This window comes from Anolis carolinensis, unplaced genomic scaffold (genome assembly GCF_035594765.1).
Source record: "Anolis carolinensis isolate JA03-04 unplaced genomic scaffold, rAnoCar3.1.pri scaffold_8, whole genome shotgun sequence".
In the NCBI taxonomy this organism is placed as follows: Eukaryota; Metazoa; Chordata; class Lepidosauria; order Squamata; family Dactyloidae; genus Anolis; species Anolis carolinensis.
This window is the reverse complement of record NW_026943819.1, coordinates 7,461,475-7,486,498: the sequence shown is the minus strand read 5'-3', so window position 1 is coordinate 7,486,498 and position 25,024 is coordinate 7,461,475. Positions and strand designations below refer to the sequence as shown.

General features: G+C 38.9%; 1 protein-coding gene across 3 annotated transcripts in view; it reads right to left on the bottom strand.

The window, feature by feature from the left end:
* Positions 1 to 405: 405 nt before the first annotated feature.
* nsd3 (nuclear receptor binding SET domain protein 3) overlaps positions 406 to 25,024 on the bottom strand; it is a 52,765-nt gene continuing 28,146 nt past the window's right edge. The window contains exons 14-24 of one of the 3 annotated variants that reach the window (XM_062961353.1): positions 23,315 to 23,488; positions 19,345 to 19,494; positions 15,712 to 15,868; positions 14,812 to 15,014; positions 14,166 to 14,278; positions 13,115 to 13,384; positions 11,816 to 11,932; positions 10,947 to 11,088; positions 10,447 to 10,553; positions 9,355 to 9,559; positions 406 to 7,952 (exon numbers count right to left, since the gene is read on the bottom strand). In XM_062961353.1, coding sequence (XP_062817423.1) covers positions 7,711 to 7,952; positions 9,355 to 9,559; positions 10,447 to 10,553; positions 10,947 to 11,088; positions 11,816 to 11,932; positions 13,115 to 13,384; positions 14,166 to 14,278; positions 14,812 to 15,014; positions 15,712 to 15,868; positions 19,345 to 19,494; positions 23,315 to 23,488 — 1,880 coding nt within the window. In that variant the 3' untranslated portion in view covers positions 406 to 7,710. The remainder of the gene's footprint in view (positions 7,953 to 9,354; positions 9,560 to 10,446; positions 10,554 to 10,946; positions 11,089 to 11,815; positions 11,933 to 13,114; positions 13,385 to 14,165; positions 14,279 to 14,811; positions 15,015 to 15,711; positions 15,869 to 19,344; positions 19,495 to 23,314; positions 23,489 to 25,024) is intronic. The other 2 variants (XM_062961354.1, XM_062961355.1) reach the window with 2 other exon arrangements.

Below are 25,024 nucleotides of genomic sequence, written 5' to 3'. Positions count from 1 at the left end.
AAAGCTCTTCTATAAATTATAAATGTAACGAACTTACAGGTAGCATTTCCAAAATAAAAATGCATCATTGTGCAACATGAGATTTAAGCTTAAAGCATGAACAATTACTCAGCTCTGTATGTTCCGATCTACTAGAGAAGGTACATTTGAGGATCAAGAGAATAGGCACCACCGGCATAACTTTCACTTCATTGGAATTGTTGAAGGAGGGGAGAACCATGGAGATGTTGCTAAGTTGATAACATGTTTTACTTAAGTATTTGTGCAAGAATAGTTAAGGTGGAGGGTACCGCGCACACTTCTACTGTCCACACCTACAATCTTTACACATTCAGAGTTTTAATTTATTTCTATCCCGATTTTTTTGCAATGAGCAAGAGGAAAAAGAAAACAAGAGTCACCTACTTAACTGGAACATTCAGAACAATTTATTGAAGTCAACCTCAAGCAAAGATTTAAATCAGTGGAATGTCATTTTAAAAACCTTTCCAAATTAATTTCTCACAGAAGCAAAAACACATCTGAATCCCAAAGTATTTGTAAAATAAAAAGGCAACATCTCAGTAAATATAATGTACAAAAATTATATGTTCCTACCGTCACTCACATTCAAGAAGAAGCTAAAATATTACAAGCAATTTCTAGATACACTATGACTAGTAAACAATGAGCTATCTATGTACAGGTTAAACCAAGCTTTGTAGATTTCACACTATGCAAGAGAACATAGGCTATAACAACAAAACCCTCCAAAAATGTTGTTAGGTCTCAAAAGTCTACGCAGCAACATCAAGTCATAATACAGTAATGTCCCCATGGAACACCCCCGGGAAAATTAACACTATTTATTAGTGTCCAGAGCTTCTCTTTGCCTTTGAGAAACTCCTAAGATAATTGGGGGTTTTCGAAAGTGAATATTCACGATTCCGCTATTAAAGACTCTGGTGATATTTGTTAAAATAACATTTTTCACAGAATCTACAAAGTTTGGTACGTCGTAACAAGGTCTACAGAAAGAACGATTCTACAAAGTCATTGTTACAGATAAAGAGTACACAGGAATGGAGACAAATTGTTGGTATCAGTGTGTCCTTTGTGCAATTATCACATGTGTGGGTACAAATGGATTTTCTTTTTTCCCTTCAATAGCAACCCCAGAATAAGCACATATCCTTATCAACAATAAAAAATACAGTCTTGTTACAGTCATCATAGCTATTTTTACCACCTTGGTTTTCAATGGCAACACAATGTTACCTGCTTTAAGACGGCAGGGAAATGACACTTTACTAGATACGGATCAAGATGGAGGAATATTAGGCAAATTGGAAGTTTTCGCCCAGTTTGGGCAGAGACATAATTTGTAGAGATGGCTGGGGCTTGTTGTTCCGAATGGGATTTAATATAATGATCTAATTTCTCCAAGTCAATAGAAACAGAATAATATTAAGTGCCTGACTCGAATACTACTTCTGGAAGCAGTGACTTCGGGAACAGGTTTGGCAAAGTGGTAGCTTATTTTACCTTTATTTACCTTGAAATAGTTACATATGACTGCAAATGTAGGAACACAATCTGCCAAGAAGTGCTTTCAGGCATTTTCCTTTGAAATGAAGGTTTCTAAACCAACCTTACAGAATGAATTTTTGGCTGATTGTAATCCTAGGCTTCCTCAAAATTTGCTCCATCTCTTCTTGCCCAAAACCCCGAAGTAACTTGGCTCAGCCCATTATATCTGCAGCACAGTTTATATCCCTCAATAGGACGGAATAGGATGTTGAGTTGGTCAACGCCACCCCTAAAGCTACCAGAAGTTCGAGAAGGGTAGATATATACATACATATATATTCTTCCTGAACGGTGTAAGGGAGGAGAACGAAGGGAAAGCAAAATATCTTGAGAAGTTATAACGCTGCTCTTTTTAAAAAATAGCGTAGCAAAGCCATACACAGACATAAAACACATTTTCCATGTCCTTTCAGTCCACCTTGCATCCAAGCTGGGCAATGGAAATGGAAATCATGGCAAAGTACAAGGGAATTTTCACAAAGCGATATAAAACATATAAATAAAACACAAGCTGTAAAAGTAAGAATGGAAACGGCTTCAAGTACATATAAACCCTGAATTCAATGAGGCAGAGATTCCAATGTTAAAGTGACATAATTCGTACCAGCGGCAGACATTCTCCCCCTTCCAACCTCACCCATAACGTCGCAGTATATACAGTCACCTATTGGGTTAGAAGGTTGTTGCCAATGACATACTAATAATTACATGATAGCAAAGCCACCTGTACATGTTAGAAGAGTCCAAGCACAACAGCCCCCAATGCTTTACTTCATCTTAATACAAGATTTTAAATTTAGTTCTACTCACACTGCATTTTAAGTAGACTTTTAAGAGCTGCTCAAACATAATGTATGGAGTGCGCACCTCTCTTGGATGTACAATAACAACCCCATGGTACATATGTTATCTTTACAGAACCTATTTTCTCTTGCTGCAAACCTCTAGAGCAATAAGTAGCACATTCATATCTTCATGAAATACAGCCCGAACCATGATGAACGAAGAAGCAATGCAAAGACAGCAACACATGTGGTTGGTTGTCCATGCAACTAGCCCAAGAGTTGAGTTATGCTTTCTCCCCAAGACTTGACCAAACTAGGTTAAAGATCATTTGTAGGGATCACCAACGCCATCAGGGTTTCTAGAGTCTCCACTCTTTTGACATGCTGTGAAAAATATATTTCACAAGAAATGTGCAGTTATAGAAACATGTAGCAGAAGCAGTTTGATCTCTCTTCCCACAGGAGATACCTAGTGAACAAATCTAAAGTTTCAAAACTGGCCTTTATTACTCTCTAATCTTTTTTGGAGATAGAAGTAAATCATTTCAGTTGTCACAGTACTTTGATATAACCTGATCATGCTCCTGTGTCACCAAAATGACAATGTGAGGGGGGACATGAAAACTATCTTTAAACTTCTGAAGTGATGCCATATATAAGACAGAGTAAATGTATTTTTTGATCATGAACCAATAGATTTAAATGACATGTGAAATTGGGGAAGAATTTACTGGCAGCAAGAATTGTCCAATAGCAGAACAGACTGCCTTTGAGGGAAAGAGACTACCCAATTTTGGAGGTCTTCAAGATTCGAGAGGTATTTTTCAGGAGTGATTAAGTTACATATTTCTGCATGGCAAGGGATCAGATTGGATTGCCCTTGTAGTCCTTTCCATCTCTAAGAGACTATGCTTCTATAAAGCAGTCTAAGTGCAGAGCTTTCCAAACTGTGTGTCGCTACACATTTGTGTGTCAGCTGCAGCATGCACATGTGTCATGCGAACATAAATGTGAAATAACCAATATATCATATACTTTAAAAAACATTAATGAAAGGTTTTCATTAGATTTGTCGTGTCCCCATACATTTCGTTATTACAGTTTATGTTGGCATCCGAATCTCTTTAAAGGGGTTGGTCTAACCTCTGGTTTGCCAGTAAAACTAAATGGCTGTGTTGCGAAGCGATGCATGGCTACAAGGTGCATCACCAACATGAAATGTTTTGAAAGGTCTGCTCTAGTGAATGGCAAAATAGCAATACAACCAAAATACTTCTGTGATGTTCTTCTTATGCTCTCTGATTTTGAGGACTGGTTTGAATGCGATTTTCCTGCTTCTTGGCAGGGGGTTGGACTGGATGGCTCACGAGGTCTCTTCCAACTCTATGATTCTATGTTTCCCCCTTAAACGTGCCAGCTATTAATACCATATTTGTATCCATTGGTCAACATTTGTTATTTTTTCTACTGGGAACTCTCTGCATATCAATAGCCAATAGCTTGTGGACTGACATGGGTCCACACAGCACAACCTTTGAACACCAGTGTTCTGAAGGTAGCAATCCTAAACTAAAAACATTTTCTTGATGGGAAAGGTAACAGGAAAAGCAAGATGCAGTAGTTTTGTAGACCCCAGTTAAGCTGCATGCTCTCTAGGGGGTAAAACAAGCTCTAACTGGTTGTACACAAAGCCTATGCCAGCACTAAAAGCAAGTTGCACTAAATTCCTCCTGTTTACTTAAAAATAAATACTTCTGGCCTAAGTAGAGCTCATTCCTTAGAGTACGGAGGACTGCAACATTTGTTGGAGACTTACACTAAATATGTCTAGAGCTGTATTAAATTTGCTAAATGTTTCTTCACTGAAGACAATCTTAGGCCTTATCTTAAGAGGAGTAGCAGAGGAGAAAGGAGGATGTTATCTGCCAAGCAGCTGCAACATTCCCTGCCTGTAGACAAATTAATATTATTTATTTTAATTTTATCCCAATATAGGGACTCAAGGCAGCACCATGTTCTAAGAAAGCTAGTCTTCACACACATAGAGCTTCAACTTCATCTCCGTCATTACTTTAGCAATTGTCTATTTGAAAGAGACAAGTCACCTAAACCATAAGCAGGAGGGAGGGGAGATCATGGCACATCTGAAAAAAACACAGTGCCATTGCTTGTTCTCTTTCCTCCATGATTAGTGTGTGTGTATATATATATGTCACCTTGATTACTAAAGCTCTGCATTTCAAACAGGAAAAAAATATCCCTCCCTGATACTTTTTAAAACCTATCAGTTGAAATCAAGGATTATTAATGCAATTTTAAAAACCATCATGTTTGGCCTAGGGAACTACAATGTCTTAGCATGATAATAATGATCAATAATTATAATGACGATGATATCACTAATAATACCACCTTGCCTTCCACTTTGTACATTTTAGTGGAGGAAATAGTCATATATATTGTAAAGTGACGTGGCAATGGAGTGCCCATTTATCCAAAGGATAGGATTAAGTTGCTATTTGCCTTAATGGGAATTGAGGTCTTTTGTGAACCGAACAGTAGTCAATTCTACACTGTACACAATCCCTGTACACAACTGACATGTAAGCAACCATGATGCTTCTGAATATCACTCCCATAGAGCCGCAGGGCCTTACACTTAAGTACAACAGGTTCCCTTTTATTCTTCTAAAGTGTATGAAAAGGCTAGGACTGAAAGGTATGGAAAACTGGGGAGATGCTTTATAAGGTTCTAAAATAACATGGGGTATCCTAAGATACGGGGTGTTTTCATGAGTACAGCCAGTTCTGTCCACAGTTGATTCAGTAGCTACATTTCAAAATACCATCAACACTTTATAATTGGTGTTTGTTGTCTAACAAAGTCAAGTTTTCGGAACTATTTGCCCTCTTAAATACATTATCAGAGGATTTGGGAACTGTTTGGCCATTCATATCTATTAAGTATAAATATGTGATGGGAAGTCATGTGATGGGAGGTGGCAAGTTTGTTGAAAGCTGGAGAACAGGATGTGGAACAATGGCTCCAAACTACAGAAAAGGAGATTCCACCTGAACATTAGGAAGGACTTCCTAACTGGGAGAGCTGTTCAGCAGTGGAACTCTCTGCCCCGGAGTGTGGTGGAAGCTCCTTCTTTGGAGGCTTTCAAACAGAGGCATTGCCATCTGTTGGGGGTGCGTTAAATGCAATTTTTCTGCTTCTTGGCAGGAGTTTGGACTAGATGGCAGAAGAGGACTCTTCCAATTCTATGATTCTAAGTGACAGTAGTGTATGAAATAAGCGCAATACGTGTAGCATTTGCAAAACTCCATTTGAAGAACATCTCTATAAACTTGAAATGTTAGACTGGGGAAAAACAAATATATTTATATATTTTAAAATAAAAGTGAGCAAGAAAATCTGACAAACAATACAATCAGCAAACTAAAGTCTAGGTTTTAATATACACAAAAATGTAGTGTTTTATACTCACCCACCCCTTTGCTATCAAATCCTTTGCATCTTCCTTTCGGGCTCAGTACCGTTCAACCGGCGAACAAATATTGACAGGAAAATGCAACAAAACTACAAAATATTCAAGAGCGACCGAATCCCATAAGGGTCAAAAGACTCTTATGGGGATTCAAAGAAACGTGGTGTCATTATGTTTAAACATATAAAGAAATAGGGTAAAAAGAAGCTGTGCTTTCTTTTCCCTTAGATTACAAAGTATTAAAACAGGTAGAAAAAAGAGCCTTATTGGAAAACCCAAGCAAGGAAATCAAAGAACCTTAAGAAGATACCGGCCTGCTAGCTGTTTTCCAGTACTGGCAAATCTATGCCTGATAATAACATGAATTATTAGCTATGGGTCATCATAAAAAAGGGAAAAAATATTCAGGAAAGATTAAGAGTATTTACTAGGAGAATGTGTCTGAGGATTTTAGCATTTCAGTGCTGTGTTGTTGCATTGGGAAGAGCTACTAACAAGAGAGTTACTGAAATACGCAAACATTATTTTCAAGGACTGACCATCCTTATTCAATGGAGAGATCCCATTTGACCAAAGTGAACAATACACCAGTGACAGAGCCCCAGAATGAAAACTCTAAACACCCAGCACCCTGAGGCTTCTGAAAAAAGAAACACGGAGCAGGGAAACAAGGCTACTGAATCATGTACGAATGTGCCAATTTTTGCCTCTAAAATTGTAGAGGTAAATCATAATCAGGTCTTATATTGGTGGGAAAATTACAAATCCTGCTCTGTACATGATCCCCAGAGTAAGAATCAATTAGATCCCAGCGATGGGAAGAGCTTGAAAGCACAAACTGTGAAGTCAAGAGTTTGGCAGCAAACAAGAAAAGTCATCTTTTCTAAACCTGTCTGCTTCATCACCCTAAAATTCCACAGAAAAGTGACATATGCATAAATGAACTGGACACGGAGCAAAACCTAAGGCAACCTCATGCTGCCTTATGTCTTTTTTCACACGATCATTAGAGGAGTATTGTGGACATAGCCTACTGAAAGGAGACTCTCCTGAAAGAAAGTTGGGGTCCCGAACATTGCACATCAGACGTTCCCTGCAGAGAGTGCTTTTTTGAAGTTTCTGGAAATGTAGTGTCAAAAAGAGTGCGCTTCAAAGGTAAGGGGGCCATGTCTAGTTTCCTGTGGGAGAGCCTTGGACACTGATATCATCATTCATGCTCTGGAAAATAAAGTTACATACATAATTTTCCTGTCTCAGAAAAGTTCCCGGAATGAAAGCATCTCACCGTCAATTGCCAAAATATACTTTCCATTCACCTCCCACAAACAGTGAGCAGAGCAGCTTTTTTAGTTCCAAAACTAAACCGTTTTGAAGGGTGGAGTATTGGGGGTGGGGCGTATAGATACACAGATAAGATACAAGCTGGTGGCGCTGCTATTCCTTATAAACACACTGACTGCAATAGGACCAGAAACTCTCAAAATGTCCATTACAAATTAAATAAATAAATATTTTTGCAATGTTTGGTTCCTACACTGAAAGAACATACTTGAAACTTGATGTCTTCCCCCCTCCCCACCCAATGTCAGAAAAAGATATCTTCTTCTAACCATAAACATTGCAAGACGCTTCTTCGAGAGCCCAAAAGGACATGGTTGCGGGATAACGGATCTGATCACCTTTGATGCCACAGGCTTCTGACTGCCATGCCAGGCCATACGGTCCCTGCTTGCGCTATATGGAGGCAGTCCTAAAGACACAAAGTCTGAGGGTCCCATGGCACATTATTATCTCAATTCACAATGATTAGCCACCGAGTGAGTGGGGTGTTTCATTTTGGGGGGAGCCTTGGGAAAACCAGTTCATTCCTTCGCCTCTTCCTCGGGATTCTGTTGTTCCAACCGGCGCTTGATCTTGCACCAGTATTCTGGCGCCACAGGGGCCTTAGGGTTGTGTTCGGAGCAGCATGGGCGGCCCTCCAAGGCCGAGGCCACGAGGGCTCCCTTTTCATGCTCTTTGCAATAAGCGTGAGGGCAGAACTCGCAGAATGAAGTGGCCGGGTTGCCACAGATCTCACACTGGTGCCACGGACACTCCCATTTTCCTGACGACAGCAAACACAGAAACAGAAAGGTAAATTAACTCAGCCGTTATGATGCAAACATCTTGCCAACTGATGGCCCAAACATACTTAGCCTTCTGCCTTTCTCCCTTCATCTCATAGATTCCAATTCAGTTGGTGGCTTGTTCTTCCATCCAAACCAACAAATACAGTAGAGCAGGGGTCCCCAAACTAAGGCCCGGGGGCCGGATGCGGCCCTCCAAGGTCATTTACCTGGCCCCCGCCCTCATTTATAATATAATATTTTATATCCCTTTTAATAATATAATATATTGTCTATACATATGATATTGATAATAACATTATCATTTTATACAATACTAATAATAATACCATATAATATCAATTATATATTATATATTACATATATTACAGTATAGTGATATAGTTCAATATAGTAATATATAATGCTAATATTGTGCTATGCTAATAATATAATATACTGTATGTACATACAGCTGCTCTGAGTTCCCTTCGGGGTGATTAGGGTGGGATATAAATGTAGTAAATAAATGTAGTAAATGAATAAATAAATAATTTTGAACTTAAGCTCGCCCAAAGTCTGAAATGACTTGAAGACACACAACAACAACAATCCTAATTAACCTGACTATCTCATTGGCCAGAAGCAGACCCAAACTTCCTATTGAAATCCTGATAGGTTTATGTTGGTTAAAATTATTTTCATTTTTAAATATTGTATTGTTCTTTCATTGTTATTGTCATTGTTTTGCACTGCAAATAAGATTATGTGCAGTGTGCATAGGAATTTGTTTGGGTTTTTTTCCCCAAATGATAATTTGGCCCCTCAACAGTCGGAAGGATTGTGGACCGGCCCTCTGCTTTAAAAGTTTGAGGACCCCTGCAGTAGAGTCTCACTTATCCAATGTTCTGGTTTATCCAATGCATTTTTGTAGTCAATGTTTTCAATACATTGTGATATTTTGGTGCTAAATTCGTAAATACAGTAATTACTACATAGCATTACTGCGTATTGAACACTTTTTCTGTCAAATTTGTTGTATAACATGATGTTTTGGTGCTTAATTTGTAAAATCATAACCTAATTTGATGTTTAATAGGCTTTTCCTTAATCCCTCCTTATTATCTAACATATTCGCTTATCCAATGTTCTGCCGGCCTGTTTATGTTGGATAAGTGAGACTCTACTGTAATAGTTTACCCTTGCCTCCCATTCCCCCCCCCCAATATTTTAAATTAATTTTTGACAATTAAAAAACACACAAAAAGACGGCCATTTCTTTCTGTGCCCAACCCTCAGCCCAGTGGTACATCTAACCCAGGTATAACTAAATGCTTAAAATCATCTTCTAGTAAGTACATTGTGAAGAATAACTAGTTAATGATGGCCTCTTGCACCTACCGAATGGTGGCTGCGTCAGGTTAAGGCAGAGGAGGTGGTACGCTTTGGGACAGTCTTTTTTGTCACACATGACCAATTCACCCCCATCTCCACACTGGAAACAGTTGTCCTCATGCATCTGCTTCTGCTCTGTCTTTATCTTCCTCTTCTTCTGCTTCAATTTTGCATTTTTCGCCTTCTCTTCGTTTGCAGTTGCACATGCCGTCTAGTTGAGGGGAAGGGTAAAGTACAAAATTAGAAATGCTCTACAAAAGAAAAGAAGAGCTAACAACAATCCCTCATTCTTCTTTCTGTATCGAAAGCAGGAGTGGAGGATACATGATTCTCCAGATCACATGCGTCAAAATCAATTATTCGTATCATTGTATGTGACTCTCCTCCAGATGCTGAACTACAACTCCTATATTCCTCATAATTAGACATCATGACTACAGCTGATGAGAGTTGGGATACAGTAACATCTGGAAGGCTGCAGTTTGTTCTGTTTCTGTTTTGTCAGGAGAGTGGGATTTGAATTTAGATACAAGGCTTATGGATAGCATATTCGACTCTAATATTTCCCCAGCCTCTGAGCCACAGGTGTTGTTGGGCTGCAATTCCTATCTCCAGCCCACATGGCAGATCATCAAAAATGATGGGGTTTGTCGTTCAGTAACATCTAGGGACACAAACTGGGTAAAAACTGAAGAGAACCAACCACTATGTAAAAAACAAAAACAAAACTATAGTTGGCCGTCTGTCTCTATGGATTCCCCTTGATGAAAATGAGTTTGACGTCCCTGCTCCAGATACTTTTCTACTGCAATTCTCATACTGTGCTGCCAGGGGCTGATAGGAGCAGCAGTCCAACTGCTTTTCAAAGACAAGCACTGAAGATACAAGCACCCAGTAGTCAGAAGCAGCACATTATCCAAATTGCGTCAGTCAGACATTGTGTTTAGTTGCATCCATGTAAGAGATTACAAGAAGACATAATAGGGAGGGATCACGACAGCAGTAAGCTTCACTGGATACATATTGTACTGTCTGTGGATTCAGATGTAACATTACATCCCACCTGCTGATCGATTCCCAGAAGGTCCCATAACTAACCTTTGGCCGCACTCCTAGGAATCCACTGCAGTTATCTGCTCCACAATGGCATTCAGTCCTGCCATTCCCCAGGCAATCCAGATTATAGTTAAATGTTAACTCCATCCCTGGAAGTTGAAAAGACATTGTTTACACAACAGGTGCCTGGGAAATGTTTGCAAGTATGTTTGCTTTTATACTTCAGAACTGTCTGTTTGTGTGTGTGTGTGTCAGGAGCGACTTGAGAAACTGAAAGTCGCTTCTCGTTTGCGAGAATTGGCCATCTGCAAGGCCATTGCCCAGGGGACACCTGGATGTTTTACCATCCTTGTAGGAGGCATCTCCCATGTCTGGTGCAACAACCAAGGTCAAATTTTGAACAGGCTGGATCCATATAAAAAACACTCAAAGTTCATGACTACTCCCTTGCTTGTCAAGGTCAAGTATAGGGCAGCAAGGAAGGCTGACAGCAAAGTCTAAATTTGAAAAGGAAGAGAGAAAAATGCAGGAAACACTTTTACCTGCAGGAATATCACACACAGCAAAAAGCCCAACTCGGACATCCCCATTCACCGTCCACTTCTGGGTTTCACAGTTGGGGTGGCAGCTGTGGTTCATAAAGCGAGAGTAATTCCCCTTTGGGCCAGCATCTATTATGCGGTCCTTCAATACAACCAAAGAGAAATATAGAACTGAAGCACTGATCTTACAGAGTGGCAATCTTTTACCTTACTACAGCAAAACAGAGTCTAGTGTTACAGTACCTGACAGATTTCATGCTTAGTTTAAGCTTAATTATATCAATTCCACCAAGTTGTTGTTGTTATGTGCCTTGAAGGCATTTCTGATGCATGGAGACATTATCATAATGGGTTTTTTTTAAAGGTTTGTTCAGACAAGGGTTTGCCATTGCCTTCCTCTGAGGCTGAGAGAGTGTGATTTGCCCAAGGTCAGCCAGTGGGTTTCCGTGGCCAAGTGGGGGTTCAAACTCTTAAATTCTGGAAGTCACAGTCCAATATGCAAACTGTTACAGCATGGCTCTTTCACCATGTATTTACAATATAAATTAATTGCAGATCATGCTCATTTTGTCTGCAAACAGAGTTTAAGGAGAAAACTATTTGGGTCAGTATTTACAGAAGGGATTTGCTCTGCAAACTGACAGAAGATGAAGCCCTCTTCATCTACCATGAGACAGTCATTCTGAATTTAACATGAATCAAATGTTAAGATTGCAAATATTCTTAAAATTAGAATGAATTTTCAAACAACAATCCAAAATTAAGATAGGAAAATTAAATATTGGTGAGAAAACTAAAACACACTGCTTATTGCGCTTGTACAAGCATCCGCACCGACATATACAGATACAAGATTGCTTTCAGTTTACCTTTGTAACAGTTAACATATAAAAATTTGTCACGCTGTTCTCATGGGCCCGTTTGATCCGCAACCGACATTCTTCCTCGTCAATCAATTCACCCACATACTCATTGACAAATTCACCCTGAAAGAAACAGAAAAAAACAATGACATGGTAACATTATTATAAGCTTCCAAAGATACAAGTTGTTGTAAAAAGACAGTCAACACGAAGAGGTAAAATGAGATTTAGATTTGAACACTGGAGACTTGGGACTCACAAAAATCTCTGTAGTGAGCTGTATCATAAAGGCAGGATATAGAGATTCCTAGAGAACTTTTTAATCAAATCTGTGAGTAATCAATTCCAGATTTGCACTGTCCTCCTAAGTATCAATGTAAAAGGGATAAATGTGCTGTGTTTTTGTAATTTAAGGTTGTGAGTATACAGATTACTAATCAGTTTGGTATCTTGCCAAATGAATCAAATGGGGCCACAGAAATTTGGAGAGTATCTAAAGGCACTAGGCTGCAGAAGAAATTAACAGAGTTACAGTTTCTTCCAATTTTAACACTAATAATAATAATATTTGGTTCCTTCCAACTCCTGATGGTGAAAGAAACTGGACAAAGAAAATTATGCTTGCTGCTTAACTCTAGATTAAATGATAACCCCTGTAATTGTTCTAACACAATTTTATTTAATACAAATGCTGAAAATCAACACATGTGAGAGCTTGAGTTAGTATTATGCTTCTTGCTGATTGTTTAAAAACATTCAATTGAAAGAAAAGCTGAACACAAGAATTCACGAGAATCTATGTCTAAAAACTGTAAATGACATAGAAAAATGCTGCTTTCAGCATGGCTTCAATGGACACTGTTTTCAACCCTGAAAAACAGTAGTTAACCCTCCAGATTTGCAGGGAGTATGGATACAGAAACTTGTGAAAGTGAAAAATGAATTTTTTTCATAAAGAGAGAACATCTCTCTGGGAATTTCTAGCTCCTTCAGTACAACTCTACAATCAATGGTCGCTGGATGCTGACCACAGAATTGCACTGGCAGGACACAGAGATTCCTAGAGAACTTTTTAATCAAATCTGTAAGTAATCAATTCCAGAAAAATATGGAGGGGCAAGTGTACAAAAATTAGCAGATCCATAAGAGTGCTTTGTGTTCTGAAGGAGTCTTCGTTTTCACCTGTTTTCTCAAAATCTATAGTTGTGCTCCTTAATGAAACATAAAACAGGGGGGGGGGGGGGGGGAAGTAGCCATTGGTTCAGATCCGATGCAGGAGTTCCAAGATTTCATCTGAAATGGTACCTTTTTAATATTCCGCTTTGTCCTAAGACCCCAGCCGCGTCGGTCCGTCTTTATAATTTCTGCCTCTGGATAGAGTCTTTTGGTAAAACACTGGTTCTGGCAACCCTCTCCTGCGGGGCAAACCTGAGGGTGGCACTCGTATTGGAGCATCCGGTTGAGGCATTCGGACTCCAGCCCGCAGGGGTTCTCATCCGACGGCTTACAGTTGCACCGAGGGATTTCCGATAAGTCTGCAACTTGAATCTGAACCTTCCCTACTACTTTATTGGACTATGGAAGAGAGAATATAGAAGTAATTAAAAACTTGTATTTCCTACTACAGTAGAGTCTCACTTATCCAAGCTAAACGGGCCGGCAGAAGCTTGGATAAGCGAATATCTTGGATAATAAGGAGGGATTAAGGAAAAGCCTATTAAACATCAAATTAGGTTATGATTTTACAAATTAAGCACCAAAACATCATGTTATACAACAAATTTGACAGAAAAAGGAGTTCAATACACAGTCATGTTATGTTGTAATTACTGTATTTACGAATTTAGCACCAAAATATCACGATATATTGCAAACATTGACTACAAAAATGGCTTGGATAATCCAGAGGCTTGGATAAGCGAGGCTTGGATAAGTGAGACTCTACTGTATATATAAAAAAGCATAGCATTAGTTCTCAGGGGCATCATCAACCTACAGCTTCCCTCAACTCTTAGTTGAAAAGATCACCTTTCAGATGACTTGAAATTATAGTTTTCTTGTGGTCATTTTTTTCAGGGTCAGCTCAGTACTAAGGGCACACAACTCCAGCATGAAAACGGAGATAGAGAATTTTAATTTCTGTATTTCAATTGTGTTTTTACCACATTGTTATGCTTTAATTGTTTTTTTAACTTTTGTCTTGCTCTTTTTAAACTGTTTAGTGTGGATAGATGTTAGCCGCCTTGCGTCTCCATGGGGAGAAAGGCAGGATATAAAGATAATGATGATGATGATGATAATAATAATAATAATAATAATAATAATAATAATAATAATAATAGAGAGAAAAACTCACTTTAATATGTTTATAGGGCGGTGGCTTTCTGGAATTCCGCTCAATCTCAAGTGCTTCTTTGCTTTCTCTTTGTGCTTTGAGTTCCTGGAAGCGTTTTGCTGCTTCTTCAAGTGCTGTTTTAAACGAATCCAAAAACACATGAAGGAGTTAAGGCTAGAATTTGAAAAATCACTTGACATATAGATAAAATTCGGTGAGCGACAACAAAACAATTCTAAGCAATCTCACACCTGGAGTGTTAGCCACTTAAAGAAACCTTAGAGATTTCATCTATTATTTCATAATAAATTGATGTATATACAACTGTGCTAATACAAATGAGTTTAAAAGGAAGACATTTTATTCCTGAAATGTGTAAAAGGAATGCATTTACCAAAGATGGGACCTTACACCTACCTCTTCTGTAGTCAAATTATTAAAAAATACAGTCTGATAACCAGGAGCACATTTTTAAAGAACTGAGATAATAATCTCATAAATTAAATGTGGTGGCATTTCACCATGAATTATACTAGACTGCTACTTGAAAGATGTTGTTAACATGGAAAATATGGAGAATATTTTAGGCATGGAAACATTTAATTGCAGACACAGAAAATGTAGAGTTTTTGTCATGAAACCACCAGAAATTGTGTTCAATTGTTACCTTTCTTGAAGGTCTTGTTAATGTTAGTTTGCCCTTCTGCAAAGCTTTTGTCTCCTTCAACATAAGGAAAGACTCTGCCCTGATGTACCCAATAGTAGTCATGTGAACCAAAGAAAAATACTGGGAAGTCCCCGATATCATGCTTGAGGCCCTGGATGTTGAGAGGAACAGACCTGGGGTTGCAGATCTCAGCTGGCCACCACCTAAAAAGAAGGAGACATACCGGCGAGGTGAGCAGAAATTTATAAACACCAATTTGTGAAACAAAGGTAACTCATTCAAATTTTAAGTTCCGTTCGTTTTGAGGGACCTATCAAGTAAGCTACTCAAAGGAGCCAAGTACAACGAACCTCTGAAAACAAAAATAGAAGGCTATAATTCAGCCTTATTTACAATAGAATTTAGCAGATACCAGAAGAGCTTTTACTAATAAATCTGGCTATTTATTGTTTATGATATGTCGACCATAATGTTGTGCTAGAGAAACTACAGAGATATCTCAGAAGTTTAAAAAAAAACAAACAGCATTTTTATTTCACGTTTTCCCCCCATTTTCTCAGGGATCCTCCACCCCTAACAGTAGTGAATGTGGAGAACTGACTATTTACTTTCAACTGAGTTTTGCGCATGGGATGTCCCCATTAGCCCCAAAAGGGGTAAAGCTATTCTTTCCGTGTCTCTCTCTGCATCCCCTTCAGAGAGAAGGCAGGCTCTCAGAAAACAGTAAAAAAGAAGAGGTTGCGGGACAGGAAAACCAGTGAAAATGCCCTCTACCCTTCAATGGCAGTTTTACTGGACTCCCGTAGAAAGGGCTCTTCTATCCATGGAAGACTTGTTCTCTAATGCCAATGGCAATACCCAGTGCAATCACAAACTTTTTTTTTCTCTGTCTTCACTTGCCTGTAATTTCCAAGCTTGACCCACACAATCTGCTTGTATCGCAGCTTCTTGCCAGCTTTACAGTCATTGCAATTCCAGGAGCCATTTGGCATCTCTATGTGAAGACATTCCGGGTGGAAGGATGCAGGGCAGGATTCGCAGCACAACAGTTTCCCACCTTTAAACAAACAACATGGCTCACTTTATAGTTACAGGTGGAAGACATGTTTCTCCAGCTCTGCTTTTTTAAAAACTGAAATATCTGCAGGTTTACCATTTTATTCAGTACAAACGGTGCAAAGGATCTAGTCAGAGTCACAATGTGGGATCAAAACACAACCACTGGGAATGTACAAGATTAATCAAACACAAAACCCAAGTCAGGTAATGATGTTAATAGAGTTGAGGGTTTTGGATCACATTGTCAAATTGGTAAATTGGGCCTGCTTTCCAAAAAATGGCAATAAAAATTGTTTTAAGATTGTTCCTCTCTCAGGTGTCATAAATGTGTTTTGAACCTGTGTTGCTATGACCAGATCCCTTAGCAGCCAGTTTGTGTACAAAAGCAGCCTATAGGTTGATCAATTTTTTCCTGCTTCAAACATCAGGGAACAGAAAAATAGTTCCAAATATTTGCCAGCTGTTTAACACCCTTAGTGGTCTATGCAGATGCAACAGTTCCCCATCTCTCAAACACAGACCAGGTTATAGTCATTTGGACACCTCCATACATGCAATATTTTCTTCACAAGTCACATTTTAATGTTTTTATTGCTAATGATAGAACATTTCCAAAAGTGTGCAAGTGGAGTTAAGAGATGAGGAACATTACATCTGCATCAAGCATCTGCCTTTTGAATCAAGACAGGAATTTCACTGTTGTTAAATATTTATTTGATGAAAAATTAATTGTAGTTCGGTGTAAGGACTATCACTTTATAGCAACCTCTTAGCAACATTACATGTAAAAGGTCAGAGCATTTAACTCCTGCATGGAAAATTGCTCAAAATTTTCTAACTAGCCCTTACTTAAATCCCTTTTAATCCCAAAGAAATTTGGATTATTTTTTTTAAAAAAAGCCATCAGAAAATCTGGTCTACCTATAGACTTTGAAAACTGTAATTTCAATGATTGTAACAGAATTTTAAAAAATCATTTAAAACACCAACAACATCATTACTATATTTCCTCTGCCATGAAGTGCAACGAAGGCTGAATGGTTGGATTTCCCTTTCATTTTAAAATCCCACAATTAATTCTTAAAAGGATAAACATGACTGCAGAGGAAATACAGCCCCCGTCATTGAAACAATGCCCAAACATGGTAAAACGCCAAAAGATGTGAAAACAAAAGCAAAAAACAAAACAAAACAAAAACCCAACAGATAGGACCACATAAATTCTTCAATGCTAAGCAAGGAAAATTTGGCTCTTATGATGCATTAGTAAGATTTGCTGAAGCTAAGCAGAAAAGAGGGCTCAAAATAATTGTTTTGTCTCAAGTGATGGAGACTCACAAAACCAAAGCAACACAGTAAACAATCCGTCTAGTCTAGTAAGGACACCAGTTCTAAACATATTTAGAGAATTTAAAATAGCCAGAGATGATATAATTCCTCCACAAACTGAATAGAACTAAAATTATAATTAGGACATGTCTCCAGAAGTGTACATCTGACAGGGACTTGGGGAGGCAAGACCACCAAAAGTCCTTACAACTGATGCCATGCATATGAAAACCTATATGTATCTTGTGGATCTACTTTTTTGCTCCCACAAATGAATAATACAGGAAATGAATACATGGGTTTCCCTTTCCAGGTAGTCTTCACTGTCATCAAATCTGACTTCAAAAAATACTAATGCTTTCTATCAAGTGGATGCGAAGGCAATGGGTTGGGGGCAGGTCGGTTCTCTTGCTTTGTCAGCAACCCAGAGCCACTCACCCCACCCTTGGCAGTTCCAAAAAGAATATAACTTTCAGGTGATCATTTAAGTACAAAGTTATCTTCTGAATGGTTCTGAAATGTCAGGTTTGTTGTCTGCTGAATCTCAAGAAATAAGGAAAAAGCCACTTCGAATTTTCTGAGACTTAAATCTGCAAGGAACCAGTCAATTCCACACACATCCACACACATCAAACCCAACAGCGATGACTCTCTAAGCCAGTGGAGCTCAATCTGCAGAACTACAGGTGTTTGGGACGAGCTCCCAGAATTCCTGACCATTGGGCTAGCTGGCCAGGGCTTCTGGGAGTTGGAGTCTCAAATACCTGGAGGGCCATAGGCTGTGCAATACTATCAAGTGGTATCAGATCACCATGTTGTTAACATGCCTTCCTACCTATCTATATCCTCTTCTCGCTATCTAAATTTGCTGGCTATAAACACAGATCCTTAGCATAGCTCTTTGAAATCTTCAGCTTTACCAGATACTTTGGAATCCCTGAGCACCAGCCACTGAAATTCAAAACTTCTAGAATCCAAAGTTTGGGTTACTCCCATTAAGAAGCAGACAAAGGAATCGGGCATGTGGTTATGCCATATCCTCTAAAACTAATGTGGAAGGAAACCTGTCTAAGGAATAGGGTTGTTGTATGTTTTCCGGGCTGTATGGCCATGTTCCAGAAGTATTCTCTCCTGACGTTTCGCCCACATCTATGGCAGGCATCCTCTGACGATGCCTGCCATAGATGTGGGCGAAACGTCAGGAGAGAATACTTCTGGAACATGGCCATACAGTCCGGAAAACATACAACAACCCTGTGATCCCGGCCATGAAAGCCTTTGACAACACATTGTCTAAGGAATACCAACACAGCAATAAAATGGGGTGAGAAACTGTAGTTGGTGCCAAAGCCTATGTTTCTGCCCTTGGAAATCCCCACACCATGTCATTTCAACTAAAGATAATTTGAATAGAGTGTCTAGGGGGCCTCATAACTCTTCTTGTGACATTTTTTGGGTGTGTATGTGTGTGATTTTCTGCTGGCAGAGAATCTGTGGTGTTTAAATCATCACTCTACAAGGTGTTCAGATACTGGGGGAGTTGGGAACTAGTTTCCTCACCTTTGCAATGAACACTAAAAGAGCTTTGTTTCCAAATGGATTAAAGGACATAAAACAAGAGCTTAGACTAGCCTAAGGCAACCGAGAAACATGAATCACACAGACCATGGTGTCGATCTTGGTAGTCCTCACTTAGCATCACAGGATCACCTACCTGGAACCTACAGACCACCCCATTCTGGCTCCAAAGCATGGTAGCTGGGAACCTTAACCAGTCTGAAATGGATACTGCACTTTTTTGCATGGTTAATAGGTATTATATTTACATGCAACACAGAGACACAACATATTCTATAAAGAGGGAGTTGCTCCTCACAAGCTAGGAAGCTCTATAAGCCCTGACAAGCTATGACTAAAGACTTGAGTGGCATCTAGCAATTATTTTAAGCCCTTTTGCAATATTTTTTGCCAACATGAATATACACTCACAAAAAAAGCAATGAGTGAAGCTTACGAAGCGCAACAAGGAGGTGCTAGATGAGCATACAGAGCTTAATATATTGTTTAAAGCAAACAAAAAGAAAGAAAGCAAAAGCAGGAAAAGTGAAAGAAAATTAAAAAAGAGAAAGAAGCTATTTTGGTTACCTTTCTCACATTTCTTTTTGGAAGCTGACGAAGAAGGAGGAATCATAGGTAATTTCATCAACTCAGCACGATTTGATTCATTCAGTAGGTAGTGGGACTTATTGGCATATGAACTGAACAGGGGGTCTGAATGATCCTGCACTATCAGCCCTATACGAAACAAACAGAAAGAAATGAGTTGCAATGAAACTACCCATGATTCCATAAGGAGAAAAAAATAAAATAAAACTAAATCAAACACCTACTTATGCATATTTTACTTATGGTTTAAGTATAAAAAAGAAAAGGGATGTGATGAAGAGAAAGAAAAGGTGAGAGAAAAAAGTTTCTATGTCTACGGAGAGGTTGTTATGTTGAGCAAGATGGTATCCATGCCTCATTATAGAAGAGTGAAAAAGGAAAAAAGGAAAAAAAAGCTGGATCCAAAACCTGATTTTACTGGTACTCTATTTTAAATATTTACACTTTCGAAAACGTATCTGTGTGTGACCCATTCCCTATCAGCTCCCATTTTAACTACATGTGGAACACCACCAACAGGAATCAGGAATTTAAAACTGCAAACTGACTATTATACAGGGTGTTTGAAAAGTATTTGCTACAGAAAGGCCGTGTATCACCCGGGGAGGACTTCACAGTGCATAAAATGGCTAAGGAGCCTTGGTCCTTGGAAGAAACTAACTGATTGAAGCTGTGCCATGTTTATTTGAACATGTCTGCTCTTAACACATCACTGGAAGAATTTAGATGGGGGAGATGGTGTGTCAGGTAGATACCATGTTCAAATACATGCAACAAACCAGCATTATAAATTACATCCTCCCCAAAGTGAAGTCAGAACTCTTGCCTAAGTCTCTCAGCAAGCTGAGAATTTTCTCCAATAGCACACAGGTCCTCATATTCAATTTTTACCAGTCTCCAGTCCTCAAATACAACTGTTTTAAAGGAACAAAGTGATTTTTCCAGAATACAGAGCAAAAACAGATCACCTTGATTAGCATTGAATAGCCTTGCAGCTACCAATATTTAAAAAACCCTCTAAAATCAGGACAGTAAATAAAGAACAAAACTCAAAAACAGGGGAATTCCAGATAAGAAACAATCAGGGCCAGCTAATCACCTCCCAACAAAGGATTCCCCCAGGCAGGAAGCAGCCAAGCTTTGAAGTTGCAAGGCTATTCAATGCTAATCAAGGCAATCAATTGCAACATTCACACTTGCCTCAAACAGACAAGAGTTCTTTCTCCCTCCCTAGACATTCCAGATATATAAACCCCACTTGCCTATTTTCCAACAAACCTCGCAAGCTCTGAGGATGCCTGCCATAGATTTGGGTGAAACGTTAGGAGAGAATGCTTCTGGAACATGGACATACAGCCCAGAAAACTCACAGCAACCCAGTGATTCCGGCCATGAAAGCCTTCGACAACATAGTGTAAAGATTCACTATTTTTCAGAACTACAGTTCATGGTCCAAAACAATGATCCATATTAAAGAACAAAAGAAGCAACTACCCTACGTAAAAGCAATTTCATAATGCCAATCTTTCCTGAAAATTATTTATTGGGGGAAAGCCATACTCTTGTTCCCTACTGCTTTTATTTGCTTTGAACTTCTTCCATTTCTCTTTAGAAGATAATTAATAGCACATCTAATAAGCAAGCACGGCTTTTTGATAAGCAAATTATTTCCCTTCATATATTTGAGTGAGACAAATAACTAGCTACAAAAATGTGTCATCTTGGGTACTACCAGCGCATTGTCCGTAATCAACACAACTCGAGTCAACCAAGCCTAAGGTCAACTTGTTTGACTTGAAAATAAAGACCGAAAGCAATTTAATAGCACAACTATCTGCTTCTTCAGCCTCTCATAAGGGAGGACTTTGGGATAATTTATCCAGTCAAGACCAGAATGGCAATGAGATGGAGGGAGTCAACAGTGGCTTTGCATTAGTGGAAAACACTTCAATACAAGTCAAGAGCCCATAATTTTCCTTGATCCTTCAAAGTGCTGTAGTCCGCATCCTCCCAAAAGCAGCTTGTACAAGTTTTGGAGATCCTTTGGAATATTATAGGATATGGCAAACAGGCCTGAAGAAGGTATTTGTGGCAGCGAGTAAGAAGTGGGCATCACATGAACTTTTCCTCCTATTACAATTTAAAGGTTTTTAATGTCTAACATAACTAAGTTTTTCAGCAAATTTTAATGCTGAAAAAAGGCCCCCTTGGTTTATACTGGAGTGAGGGTCCACGATCCGGATTGCTCTACTATGTTTTTGCACTAGCAAAAACCCCAAACGAGACTAAGATGCAGGGCAGGAAGGGAAGGGTGCAAGGGAAGGAAGAGGTGGTCTGTAAACACTTAGAAAGGAATGCAGTTATCACTAATAGCCAACACGTCATGCCAGACTAATCTGATCTCTTTTTTCGATAGTGTTACGAGCTGGGTAGATGCAGGGAACACTGTGGATATAGTATATCTGGATTTCAGTAAGGCCTTCAACAAGGTCCCCCCATGAACTTCTGGTAAACAAACTAGTCAAATATGGGCTAGTGTCTGTGTTGTCACTCTTGAAGATTTAAAACTGCCCTGAAATCACTAAAGGAATTTAGACCACCCTCGTCTCCCAAATTTTCACCCGCCATTAAATTCGAAGCATTTGCTTTCATATTGCTTCAAGCAGCTTGGTTCAAGCTCGGCACTCTAAAACTTAACTGCCTCCCACTGAACCTTCAAATGTCATTATTCTGAACAAATAATAAAATTTATTCAAAGAGGCAAGTACTTTATGTCAAAGATCTGTGGGAGCTGCACTTTTTGCTTATAAATAAAATAACCACCCAAGCAGGAGAGGAAACCAATGTTTTCATTCTCTCTTTCAAATCTGGTTCTCAAATCATGGTCCCTAAAATGCTAACTACTGTACAAATTCAGCTTCTGGGAGCCACAATCCAACATCTTGAGACCCAAATTTAGGGATCACTAATCTATAACATATCTTTATACAGGCAAAAATAATTCTACCTAACCAATGTCTAATGCTGATGCTCTAATGAACCAAACAGGATGATACCAAACTGTTCATTTACTTCTAAACAAATTCTTTAAGCTCCAAACTTGTCCATATTGTTTTTTCCATTTTGGCACAACAAATGTAAGTACTATGAACTATGACTATGGAACATCAGTACCTAATACTGCCTCCCCAAATCACTGCTTGTACCCATAGAATATAAACTAGGATCCCCAGCACCTGGTTATTCCCATTCCTTTGCACAGTCTTCCAAAAACGATTGCATGAAATTTGTCACTACACTATTAGAATAGAATCCACTCCAATATATAATCATCTTTTACTACTCAGATATCCTATAACTAAGTTCATATAGTCAAAGGCAAATTAAATATCTTTTTTTCCCTTTAAAACGGAAAAAATGGAAGGTGAGAGGTTACTGAAATACTGGTAAAAATGAACTAGAGAACACATTCCCTTCCTTAAGTATGTCCAGTTTAAGAAGGGGTAATTTTTCCAAGTCATGTTAGTCATATTGAAAACTATTTCATATAAAAGTAATTAGCTTGTAATACACAAAAAGGGGGCTATTTCATGAACTACAAAAAAATTCAACCCATCCAGCTTCAAGATGACCCACTGGTTGCATTTCTATGAGGTCAATGTATTCACGCTTCCAGGGAATGTCTGAGGAAATCAATACCATAACATGCTCAAAATCCCAACAGCTGTCCTGGGGCACTTGGCATCACAAGAATAGGCATGGACAGCTACAAGGCTATGGGAAAGTTCAGAACTAAATCTATTTCTAATAGCCCTGGAGGAAGGCTGAGAACAAAATAATTTCCCAGGGCTCAAAGTATATGGGTTTTATGCGTGTACAGTTCAGTTCTTAATAAAATCAGCGACTCGACATCAAAGATATAAACAGAGGAAAACAAAAAAGGGCTCACCTCTTGCACAAACGAAACAAAAGCCTACATTTACAGCTGATGAAGAGTGATTGCTCCTTTTGGAATGGTTACTACAGATGAGAATGTGGGATGACACAAACAAACTTCCCGCAGCAATACAGCCATCTCCCGAGTGATAGGCAATGGGGCACCTCAAACATCTCACCATGCGACCTGTTTAATATAAAATGTACCAGATGACAGTCCGTTTAGAACAGCATTTGATGTTAAGTTGATATATCCAATCCTACATGCAACACGTTTTCAAAAAGGAACGTTTCTTGCTTCCCTTCCCTAATGTTGCAACACCTCCCACAATGCTCTGGACAAAACTCAAAGGCACATCTACGATGGAGTTATTCCAAAGGAAAGCTTCAAAACACAGTATGTCCAGAAAGTTGCTGCTTTGGAAGCTTGAGAGACTCTTCTGCTCTTATTTCTGAAGACAGACTTGGAGATTTTGCCTGCTGAATTTCAAAATTGCCTTTTGAAAAACTCACAGCAACTCAATGTTTATGATTATAACTTATAACTGAAAAACCAACTCCCTTACAAGGTGGCCATGGTGGCAGGGACTGCTGGGACCAAAGTCCAAAATGTACGTGAAGATCATACAACCCCTAGCCTTCTCAAAATCTACAACCCAACCCAGATATCAATCTACAATGATGTCTAGGAATTCCTTGCAAATGTTTCAGGACCCATTGCTGCTACATACACTACTTTAAATGAAAGCTCTGCTTCTATGTTTGTATCAAACATAAGAAAACATGCCAAGATAACTCTGCTTAATGCTACACGCATCTTCTCTCTCCCTTCACCGCCTTAATTTCTATTGTGCTAAAGAGCATGTAAACTATATAAAATAACTGAAATCAAAGGGAAAACTTTTGTTTTACTCATTGATAGCTTCAATAGGTGCAAAACACATTAAAGACAACCAATTATGTTAGAACATTAAATGGCATTCTAGCTCTTGGAGTGAAATTCATAGCAGCAGCCGGTTCTCTACATGTATGTCTCTGACTAAGAGTCTCACAGATTTATTTAGGGAGACCTTCAGACTAATTTAAGCATATCTCTGTGTATGAATATCAGACAATCACTATGATTTTAGTTTTCTGTCTAGCAATTGGCAGTATCAGAGGCTGTTGACCACCCTTACTCATCCAGAGTAGATCCATTTTTACACAAAAGAGCTGCATGTTTTCTCCCACCCCCTTATCCACCACCATCCTTCAGATTGGTTTAAATTGCACCTATATCACAAGAAACAATGTTCCATCAGAATAAATGTTGATTCACTTTCACATCCTGGCAAAAGATTCCTCCACCCAAATACAAATGCACTATTTCAATCTGTTAGAAACCTATTGTCCCTATACTGTGCTAGGACAAATAAAACACATTTTCCAAGACAATACAGATAAATAGATAAACCTCAAGCATGGGTTTATCTTAGCATTAAATGGTGCCCTTAGATCAAGGGTGTCAAACTCGTTTTCATCAAGGGCCACATCAACCTTATGGCTGCCTTGGAAGGGCCAATGAATCCATGGACAGAGAATCCGTGGACATAGAGGGCCAACTATAATTTTTTTACAAACTGGTCGGTGCTCTTTAGTTCCCCCCCGTTTGGTATCACACGACAATCTCTTCCGATTATCCATTATGCCACCCAAAAGCACTGAGGTTGGGGACATCCTACCC